The 11,361-nt window shown below is 38.5% G+C and overlaps 2 protein-coding genes across 2 annotated transcripts in view; one reads left to right on the top strand and one right to left on the bottom strand.

Annotated features, from left to right (window-relative positions):
- Nucleotides 1-14: 14 nt before the first annotated feature.
- Nucleotides 15-9,796, bottom strand: dhrs12la (dehydrogenase/reductase 12-like a). Its single transcript, XM_077207075.1, has 10 exons — nt 9,622-9,796; nt 7,068-7,201; nt 6,908-6,990; nt 6,465-6,560; nt 5,629-5,710; nt 5,472-5,533; nt 5,297-5,401; nt 3,963-4,053; nt 2,988-3,125; nt 15-847 (listed from the first exon to the last, which is right to left on the bottom strand). Exons 1-10 carry the CDS (start codon nt 9,675-9,677, stop codon nt 732-734), a joined length of 963 nt encoding a protein of 320 aa, XP_077063190.1. The 5' UTR covers nt 9,678-9,796; the 3' UTR covers nt 15-731.
- Nucleotides 9,797-10,957: 1,161 nt separating this feature from the next.
- The window catches only part of ap1s3a (adaptor related protein complex 1 subunit sigma 3a), a 5,171-nt gene continuing 4,767 nt past the window's right edge, over nt 10,958-11,361 (top strand). The window contains exon 1 of the mRNA XM_077207093.1: nt 10,958-11,043. Within this exon, the coding sequence (XP_077063208.1) occupies nt 11,041-11,043 (3 nt within the window). The 5' untranslated portion in view covers nt 10,958-11,040. The remainder of the gene's footprint in view (nt 11,044-11,361) is intronic.

The raw sequence follows: 11,361 nt of genomic DNA, 5'->3' as shown, positions 1-11,361 counted from the left end.
CACATACACCATCACACCTTCAAAGATATTTATTAATGTTTGATGAAATCGTGCGAAATTACAGTCATGTCATAATTAAATGGTTAATAACACAGTCTATATATGTAGGAATGTAATCATACATTATTGTCAGAACAAATAAAAAAAAATACACATCACTTCCTCATTCTCTTGAACATCAGGTGATGCGCTCAAACCAAAGAAACATCCAATCACAGGCCCCGAAAAGCAGGAAATGCCCTTTCCCACAGTTTCCTGTGCTTCACCAGGTGATTGGCCGTGAGTGAGTGATTGACAGCTGGGGTGACTCCGGTCAGAACGGGTTCCCACCTGATTGACCTGATTCGTTGGAGTCACCGACACAGTGAGAGTGAGAAAGCACTGCGATTGGCTGAGATTGATCACATGGTGTCAGAACAAGCTGTCGGAAAAGAACGAATCCTGCGTCTGCCCTGACCAATGATAGGAGAGAATTGAAATGTACAAGGAAGTAGAACAGGAAGAAACAGGAAGTAGTCATTGTGGTAAAAGACTTAAACCGTATTTAAGCATTTATTGAGCATAAAAGTCTTTCAGAGCTCAGAACGACATTTTAATCTAAAACTAAAAGTTATTGTGTGGTACTGTAAGTACATTCACACTGCTTTTACGAGTGAGAATAATGTGTCTAAACAGTTACAATGTTAGTGTTCTACATTTATTTGTGTTGCAGTTGTTTCATGTGAGTGTATTTAGTGAGGCTGGAAGCCCTTGGCCAGATCCTCCATGACGCTCATGAATTTCTGATCTTCCAGCTGTGAACTGTGTGTCCAGGCCAAGGGAAGATGAGCCGACACCATCTGCCGATCTAATGCACGTAAAAACACACACAAAGACATGTTTAAAACATGCCATCTGTCCAAATTCATCTGAAGAAAAGATTCCTATATGGCTGAAAAATCAATATGTACTATATATAGAGAGCAACAGTAGGATTTCATAATGATTGTGAGGTTGATTCCATTCAAAATCTGAAGTTGTTTAATTATGATGTAAGCCATCCTGAAGCAAGATGCACCAACCAAAGAAGTCGTCATTACCATGGAAATAGCACAGGAGTGAGTATTTGCAGAAGCTACAGTCGCTAGGTAACTTTAAGACTAAGTACCATAAATAAATGACTTATGAATTATAACAGAAATATAGTGGTGCACCAATCTGGTTTTGCAATGGTTCATTCGTATGGTTCCATCAAACCTAAATATAGATTCTCTATATCAGTGTCAGTGTTTCTGAACTCCCTGAAACGCCTCCATTGTAGTCTTGAGTTTCTTCCGGGAACAAACAAGGACACAATATTCCTCATTTAAATGATTAATACGCTGAATAAAGGGGCGGGGCCTGATTGAATTAGTTTGTAATGTGTTGAAACTGGAGGTTATGGTAAGGGACGGGACATTTCCTAAACACACTTAAAGCGCTTGACCAATCACAACACACTGATCCAGCCGACCAATCAGAGCGCAGTGTGCTTTTCAGAAGGAGGGGCTTCACAGAGACCGGAACTAAACAGAGCGTTACTGACATACTGGGAAGAGAGGAGCTGCAACAATGGAGAATATGAGAAAATAATGAACATTCAAGCATGAAAACCTGTTCTAGTTGAGCCCAAAAACAAAATCAAGACTTGTAAAAAGGCATAATATGGCCTCTTTAATTTTGACCCTATCAACTATAGTGTCTTGTATTAAAAGACTGAGTAATGCTTGAGTAACTCAGGCGGTGAAGATGTGAGCGCTCTCTGTTGTGGTCTGTTTGGTTTCTCTATTTCTAAAAGGTCATAAGGTCGTCTTGAGTCACTCGGGTCGTGTCTGGTACCGAAGCTCTGCCCACTACAGCTGCACTGGAGATCCGCCAACTCGCGCTCCCTTTCTTCATCTCTCTCGCTCCTAACTTCTCCTTTCATCCTTTCATTGTCCAGTCTTCCTTTGTACACTCTTTGTATTCTCTTCGTCTTCTCTGTACCACTCCTGCTTTTCTTGCTTTCATCCATTCTTTGTCTCCTGAAAGGCTCACTTGTTTTACATTGAAACAGACGGGTGCCTTATTGGAGGAGATGGAGAGAAAGATGGCAGCTTGGTTTCACTGTACACTGGCAGCAATTTTGTGCACCACACAAATAGCACTGAGGAATAAACTCAAAATTGTTTCCAATAGAGTTTTAGCATGTTGATATACTAATACAGCAATACTCTAATAAGTATAAAGATACAAAGAATGCACAAATATCGAGTAAAATAATGTTTATAATTATACAGAACTTAATTTTCAGTTCTGGTAAAAATATGGTAACACTTTATTTTACATGATGTTACTATAGTAATTTCTATAAATTGTGCATAATTATATGCAACTAAACCAAACCTAATCCTAAAAGTATACATGTAGTGAATTATTATTACTTAGTGCATAAATCTATAATTACAGTGTAACAGAAAATAGCATATATTAAAAACAAAATTGTTTATTAAACAATTTATTTTCAAAATGCATTCTGTGATTTCTGTCTTAAGTTGCAATGTTGCCTTAATATAAGTACAATAAACTGAGCGTTTTAATGCCTAAAAAATCTATTCAAACGGTGATAAATCAAATTTAAAATGCAATACTTAGAGTTTCATTTCCTTTAGCAACCTGTTAATGCCAAACTCTATTGCAATCAGTTGTGTCTCCCATGTGCTACACATTAGTAGTGCTGTTTGTGTGGCACGTGGAGATTTCTGTCACTTATGAGATTTCATTTGTAGTTAGCATGCTGCCTATGTTGGCCGCAAGGTGGCTCACTAGGTTTTGAAACACAACCTGTGTGTGTGTGTGTGTGTGTGTGTGTGTGTGTGTGTGTGTGTGTGTGTGTGTGTGTGTGTGTGTGTGTGTGTGTGTGTGTGTGTGTGTGTGTGTGTGTGTGTGTGTGTGTGTGTGTGTGTGTGCGCGTGTGTGTGTTTGCTCACCCTGAAAAAACTTCCCGCTGGTATTCTTGATGGCCGCCTCAGACACAGCGAGCCACACGACTGTATCGGCCCCTTGCTCCGGTGTCCGCAAACGCTCCTTCATAGAGCTGTGGAAATCAGGCATCGCGTTCGCTATGGCTGAAGAACAAGAGGCGAGAACAAATCCATTAGACGTCTCCAAATCAGTCTGAATAAATACATATTTACATTTGTTCATTTAGCAGGAGCTTTTATCCAAAGCCACGTAGAATGTATTCAAAGTATACAACATTGCAAATAACATCTATTAATTTTTTTGTTCAACATCAAACTTTCAGGTTAAAATGTATAAGTGTGATGGAAACTGCATGCTTTAGGTGCTCTATTTATTTTAAACAATTGACCAAATGTAATCACATTTTTGCAGTTTACTTCATGTTTAAAGTCACCATGAAATCAAAATTGACCCCCCCCCCCCCCCCTCTCTCTCTCTCGTGAGGGCGGGGCAACCTTTCAATCACATGAGATTGACCAATAGCAAACCACAACCATCCAATCAATTCCCCATGGACAAAATCATTCCTCACCCTACATTTGTTCTTGTTCGAGAAGCTGTTTCACTCAGATAAATAACACAATATGGAAGACTGACTATTGGAAAAGACTATTGCAACTTCCATTTCAAGCCGACTTTAAAGGGCTATCAAACATGTTTGCCAATCTTTATTTTTCAGTATGCACTGCTATTGCAATACCATTGCAACAACACTGATGCATCATGTGCAAATGCAATGTTTGCTCTGCAGGGTCAAAGTTTAGAAAATGCTCTAGATGTTTCATTTTAGTATCTTCAGACTGAACTGCTGAATTATGCAACTTCCGTTTCATGCCAACTGTAAACAAAAATATTCCATGTAGTCTCTGGAAACGGTGTCTGTAATCATACATGCACAGTTCCGTCATTTAAATTTATGATGATTGTGCTTTTGCATTTACTTGGCGTGTCGACCCATCCGGGGTGCATTACAGAGAAGTGGATGTTGGGATGAGCTTTAGCAAACTGCTCCGTCATCACCACCTGCTGCCTCTGAAACACAACGAATGAAGTACATACTGAAGTCAAATCTGATAGAGTCACTAAAGTAACAAACAGATACTAAATCAGAGAAACAGAAAAGTCATGGATCATTTTTACAATCATTTTACACCACCAACAAACCTTTTTTCAAAGAATTGAATACGCTGATTTCACGCAGCCACCATTTTGAAATCGAAAGTGAGGCTCCGGTGAGGAAAACCCCGGAAGTAAAGATAAACAACAATGCCTTGGACTACCAACTAGAAGCTGCTGCCGCGATTTACACTATTGGATGTTAATATCCAATATAGGATGTGTATATAGTTTGTTCCTGCTTCTTTTTTTACTTTCTGAATTATATATAAAACAAATATTTTATTTATAAATTAATTTCACTGTATATAGTCTAAAGTATGAAAGACATGTACAGTTTTAGAATAACTAATTTCTACATTAAACACAACAATACACCATCGCATTCGCGATCTCCTGTGATTAAAGGCGGTTTTCTTCCCACCGGAGCCTCGCTTTCGATTTCAAAATAACGGCTGCGTGAAATAAGCGTATAGGATGCATTAAACTAATTAAAAATACTTTAAAGGGGACCTATTATGCCTATTTTCACAAGATGTGATAGAAGTCTATGGTGTCCCCAGAATGTATCTGTTATGTTTCAGCTCAAGATACCCCACAGATCATTTACTACAGCTTGTCAAATTTGCCCCTATTTGGGTGTAAGCAAAAACAACACAATATTTGCGTGTGTCCCTTTAAATGCAAATGAGCCGCTACTCCCCGCCCCCTTCACAGAAAAGGGCGGAGCCTTTACATCTCATGCTTCGGATACTTCCGGCAGCAACAAACCTGGAGAATGTCACGCAGTCAAAATGTCATAAATTATCAGTAGTGGTTTTCAGCCTTACATGTTTGAACCGGAGTCGGACACTGATAGAGAGACTCAGGAAGAAGTTACAACTTTTAGAATTGATTAGTTTATGATTTTTTGCTATTATAAAAAAGGAGTGGGTAGATTTTTACCATTACAGACTGCTTATTTACACACACTGTCGACACATCTGTGTTCAAACACCTTATAAAAGTGAATTTTGCATAATAGGTCCCCTTTAAGTAAGTACAGTAATCAAACAATGAGCTCAATAACATAATAAACTAACAAATGGCATCATAACAAATAGTGTTTCTGTACATGGACACAAGCTTTACTTTTGACTATGTATGTGTATATATATACCTTATTCTGTGCGTACACCATAGTGCCGTCATATCTGCCCCTCTGAGACTGCAGGTTTCCGGTTCGCAGTTTCTGCACCAGCATCCCTCCGGATGAAACTGTTATCTGAAAGAGAGGAGAGAGACGGTGACCCATCTGACCCCTGTCTCCCGCTCTCAGTCTCTGGTTTACTCACCACTCTGGGGTCAGGGCTCTTCTCCAGCAGAGGAATGAGGCTCTTGATGAGGATGTACACGGCTGAACAACACAACACAGGGATCAGGTGAAAACGGTCTGGCAAGCTGTTAGACACATTAGAAATGAAGTAGGAAAGATCTGTCCGAGATCTTTACCTAGAGTGTTGCTGGCGAAGCTTTTCTCCAAATCCTCTCCATTCACCTCCCTCTTAGTCATCATACAGCCGGCGTTATTGATCTGTCACAATCACATCAATCAACCAATCAAATGATCACTGCTTCCATTGGCTGGTAATGTTATTCGAAATATTATATTTACACACACTACCATTCAAATGTTTGTGGTTGGTATGCAGTATATAACCGTAATAAAATACAGTGATATTGTGAAATATTATTACAGTTTAAAATAGCTGTTTTCTATTTTAATATATTTTAAGCTGGATTTTCAGCTTCATTACTCCAGTCTTCAGTGTCACATGATCCTTTAGAAATCAGTCTAATATGATGATTTACTGCTCAAGAAACATTTCTGATTATTATCCATGTTGAAACCAGGTGTGCTACTATATATTTTTGTGGAAACTGCGATTTTACAGGATTCTTTGATGAATATAAAGTTCAAAAGAACAGAATTGATTTGAAATAGAAATCTTTTGTAACATTATAAATGTATTTACTGTCCCTTCTGATCAATTTTTTTCAATAATTTTTCAAGCAATTCAAAACCATCATGGTGAACATGAAGTGTCTCAGCTGAAGGAATTAATCCATTATTTATCAGCTTTAATATATCGACCAAATTATCTTATTGGGCCGATAAAGATAGCATTAAAATTAACATATATCGGCCGATACTGATTAGGTGGCTATACGATATACATCGTACTATTGCTGAATAAAAGTATTAATTTAAAAAAAAAAGGGGGGTTTTGACCCTATAGTGTACAGTATATGCAATTTTAAAGCAGAGAGATGAGAGATTGTCTCACCAGGACGTTGAGAGTTTTGTACTTTTTCTTAAACGACTCCACAAACTCCCACACTTTTTTGGTCTCGGTCAGATCCAAAAGATGCACATAGATTTCCTGCAACCAGACACAGAATGTTATTAAAACATCTTGCATTACAAACAGATACAGAGATGCAAATCTGTTTCCAGATAGCGTGTAGATCAATAAGGGTAATTTCAATGAATCACTGAGTTTGTGTACAAATGTTAAATTATTTATTTACACACTATTACATCATTCTTCATTATGCAGATGCTTTCTTATCTTTACTGCAGGTTTATTCCTCATGACCTGGGGTTAAATTACTTGCTCAAAAAGACACATTGTTGAAAGCTTCTAGGTTTTGACTCTACAGCCTTCTGTGTCCTTTAACTACTAAACCACAACCTAAAAACCCCAGTCATTCAAATACAAACTCATACTTTGTTTCCAGACTCTTTGACGATCTCCGCTCTGGCTTCTTCCGCCTTGTCCTTGTTCCTGCAGACCATGTGGATTGTACCACCTTAAAGAAAAAGATGGTCAATAGGTTACACTCCGGCCCCCAAAAAAGTAACTACTGCTGTTTTTCCCAACACACACCTTTCTTGGCGATGGCCATGGCGGTTGCTTTCCCGATTCCACTGTTCGCTCCAGTGATCATGAAGGATCGGCCTGCCATCGACACCTCCAGGTCTTTCTCAACAAAGTTTTTAGATGCCGACAGAAATCCCCCCCTGAGACACACATTTAATTAGTCTTGAAATGTGACGGGGTTAGCTGTGCACCCTCAGAAACACTGCTAGATCAGTTCACTTAACTAATTAGTTCATGCTAATTATAACTATTTGAAAACACACTTTTTTTAAAGGGGACCTATTATGCCCTTTTACAAAGTCTTGATTTCGAAAACACATTAAATTCCCATATTCTCCATTATTGCAGCTCCTCTCTTCCCAGTCTGTCAGTAACGCTCTGTTTAGTTCCTGTCTCTATGAAGCCCCTCCTTCTGAAAATCACAATGTGCTCTGATTGGTCGGCTGGAGGACCAGTGTGCTGTGATTGGTCAAACGTTTTAAGCACGTTTGTCTAAAGCCACGCCCTTACCATAACCACCAGTTTCAACCAAGCAGCACCAAGGATACATGAGTTCTCATCATGCTTACGTATGTTTTGTTTTAGTTCGTTTTTTGATGCTATATTGCTGCGTTCACGCCATGTCATTATTACCATAATTTTGAGATGACAGCACATGACTTTCAACTCTGAGTTGAATTATGCGTTTCTACAGGCAATAATATCAATGGCTAAATTAATCTGCAGCAGTCAGGTGGTACAAGTGGGCGCTCAAGTTGTAATTTAAAGCTCTACAAGGACCAGGATGTGAACGCATTTTACAAGTTGAAATCTTGTAATGACGGTTATTACGACATGCCGTGAACGCACCCTAAAAATAACTGTGGCTCCACCTCAGGATTACAACTACGACTCGGGCCCGTAATGGCCGAACGAAGTCAACGGCCATTTCTAGGATATTTTGGCTTTATTTTTCTACAGTGGAAGGAAGTGAAGACACGTCATCCATCTTTTTTTTATAGTCTATGGTTTCAACAAACTACTAACTAACTCAACCAGGCCCCGCCCCTTTATTTAGTATATCCCGTGGTTGGGAATTATTTAAATGAGGAATATTTTCACATGTTTCGTTCCCGGAAGAAACTCAAGACTACAATGGATGCGTTTCAGGGAGTTCAGAAACAGAGACACTGATAGAGAGAATAACTCCCGCTGGAGGGACTTTGTAACTTTGCATCCCTTTTTATAATGCTCAAACAGCAACATTACACACTACAGAAAGATAAACATGTAAAAAGGCATGATAGGACCCCTTTAAGGTGGAGCACATGGCAATGGGAGAATAATATTAAAGCAGAGCTTCCTAACTGTCTGTGGGGAGTTCGATTTAATTTTGTACAATGTAAAAATTGAGTTTCTGTATTTGTTTGCATCATGATGTCCTGAGGCGAAACCAGTTGAGAAGCATTAAGCAGTGTCCTAATGTGCCGCCTTGCGTCATGGCTTAGCTAATGAGAGCTAGTATCAGTGCGTCCTCTGATAGCACCGCTTCTGGTATCAGCATCTCAAAGACTGGCTTTGTCCACGCGTGCCAGGCCAGAAGAGGGATGAAGAAGAGCGAGGAGGTGCCGGGGGCAAACAAGCTTTTCTCCGTAAATGCGCACACTGTTAAGGGTGATGTGTGTCCCATTATGGGACGTGAGAGGTCGACCCGGGTAACAATGTATCAGGAGGAAAAAACAGATGCAGAGGACACTAAAAGATCAACTATAATCATTTGTGAAATTGGATTTCATGGAAAACGAAAAGCAACATGTGTCTGTGTGTTGACCCTGGGTTCGCAGAATGTGTTAAAAAATGGTTGTAAGAGTGCAGCATATTTTTGGTCCACCATATACTGTCTAAAAAATGTTTCTTTGTTAGCAAAATTAACATTTATAAAAGCTAATGTTCTAATTACAGCATTAACATAATTTTACGTGGGAGTAACAGTCCAAGTAGGCCTGCAGACAAATGCTGGACGTTTTTATCTTAAATGTTGAAATATTTAGATGAATTGAAATTAAAATTTAAGGTTTCTGATCTTAAATTTGAATTTAAATTCATCAAAATCTTTCGACATGTTGTTTGTAATACTTTGTTTGTACATATAATACAATGTTTAATCAAACTCCTACTAATGAGGACAAATGTATAAATACAGAATTCATAATAAAAAATTGCATTAAATAAATTCTATTAAAAAACTTGATGCGTCATGGTAAAGGAGATAAACAGTTGTAGAATGACTGAAATCTGACCCTATATTTAACATTTATCATATTTAACATTTTAATCATGAAATGTTAAATATCATGGTAAATTTGATATGAGCCCTTTAAAAAAATTATAACAATGTATAATCATATTATATAATATTATATTATATTATATTATATTATATTATATTATATTATATTATATTATATTATATTATATTATACTATTAGATGTGCATCCATGAAGCATTATTTGTAATTATGCTGGTTAATGTTGTATGCTGTAATGTAAAGTGTTCTTTTTGAAGCAGTGCAGCTCTTACTTGGTGAATTCGGTGAGTCCTTTGAGGAACCATGCTGAGTTCCGGTACAGAGACATTCTCACGCCCGCGCTGTCGCTCAGGTCGCCCGCTGTGCGCGTGGAGGCTCCCGGTGCTTTTAACCGGCCCCGGGGTCACATGAGTGCACGTAGAGCCCCACGCCACTCACTCACCGGGGCTCCACACCGTCTGCCCTCTACCGGTGATGAACGACACAACACGCTTCAGACTGTAAGATGTTTAAAAGCAATTTATTTGTGCATGCTGTAGTGGACAGTTAGTTTGATAGATTCAATAGCTGCCTGAATTAATAGCTAAGGATAAATAAAATCGTATATTTAATGACAATATCACAATATTATTAATAATAGTCGTACAATTTAAATTAAAGACCTATTATTAATAATAATTGTAGGCTATATATAAAAAAATACTGCAATCAATTACCGGCGTTCAAAGCGCTTTCAGGCCTTTGCGCATGCGCTAAAGTATAGGCTATTATGTGTAATTTAACATGCTGTAACCGTCTAACTTAGAAGTGATAAGACCCTTTCCAACCTTTTCAGGTAATTAACCATTGATATTATTTTCACCGTTATAACTGTTATTATGGCACCTATTTCCGGATCTCCATAAAATATTGCATTGTTTTTGTAGCCTAGCTATGTCTTGCGGTCTTTAAAAAAAATTATATAAGTTTTTTAGTCCGTCTCGGCCATATTTTAAATTACCTGTTATAGCCATTCCAAAAACTGCTTTTAATCCGAATTTGTTTAGATAATTATTGGTCTAGGACTAGTTCCCAAAAAATATTATTATTATTTTAAAATATTCTCAAATATTTAATGATAGATTTGATTGACAGCAGTGGTAGCCCACAAATTTGTTCAGAATGAGATCTAACATGATATCATTAACGTGTGTGTGTGTGTGTGTGAGAGAGAGAGAGAGAGAGAGAGAGAGAGAGAGAGAGAGAGAGAGAGAGAGAGAGAGAGAGAGAGATCGTAACATTATATAGTAGCCTATATTATCCTAAATTATAATAATAAGCACAGAATGTTCTGCTTTGTTTATGTTTAGATTATATTGTTTTTGTTTGGCAAGGATACATGAGGTTAAACAGGTAAATTATCATCTAATCGTATTTTAGAATATCTCAGGAGAATTGACTGTAGTGTGGTCCTCCTCGCTACACCTGAACAGGTAAAACCAGCAGGTGTGAATTAGATACAGACGCGCGCAGATCTCGGCCCCGCCCCCTTCTGCCCGTGCGCGCCTGTGATTGGTGCACACCTGTGCGCGAGCACAAACACAGAACACATACCGGGGCGAGGTGAGAGAGTCGCGGGGACGCGCCCTTAACAGAGACACATGAACTCGCGCTGCAAACCACACAGCGATCAGGACTTCTGACGTCTCAGGATGGTGAGGTCACAATGTGCAACTGCTGATCATCATTTATTGACTTGTTATTAATGTTGCTCTCATTTTCTAGCATTAGCATCACAAATAGATCAAACTATCAGATCAGATTCAGAGTGTCAGGCTGCGGTCAGATAGAGCTTTGTGTTTTCTCTTCTGTAGAGCTGTTTGTCTGGGACCTTTTGTTGTGTTTTACTGCACACAAACACTGTTCTTTTGCTGATAAGAGGGACATTTGTATTTCCTTTTTGTACCAAGAAGACAAAGGTGCATTTGTTGCCTTTATCTCTCTTTTCTTGGTTTGCAGTTTCAAGTTCACAT

Source organism: Siphateles boraxobius, unplaced genomic scaffold (assembly GCF_051911475.1).
Source record: "Siphateles boraxobius isolate OS27281-9 unplaced genomic scaffold, OSU_SipBor_1 6, whole genome shotgun sequence".
Lineage (NCBI taxonomy): Eukaryota > Metazoa > Chordata > Actinopteri > Cypriniformes > Leuciscidae > Siphateles > Siphateles boraxobius.
This window is presented reverse-complemented; position numbering and strand designations above follow the sequence as displayed.

Excerpts from the sequence above, each read along its gene's own strand:
- dhrs12la (XM_077207075.1), bottom strand. The coding sequence starts at position 9,677 with ATGTCTCTGTACCGGAACTCAGCATGGTTCCTCAAAGGACTCACCGAA. Across the intron at positions 4,054-5,296 it reads TGGTGTACGCACAGAATAAG|AGGCAGCAGGTGGTGATGAC; the intron begins GTATATATATAC and ends GTTGTGTTTCAG. Across the intron at positions 3,126-3,962 it reads CGGATGGGTCGACACGCCAA|CCATAGCGAACGCGATGCCT; the intron begins GTAAATGCAAAA and ends CTTGTTCTTCAG.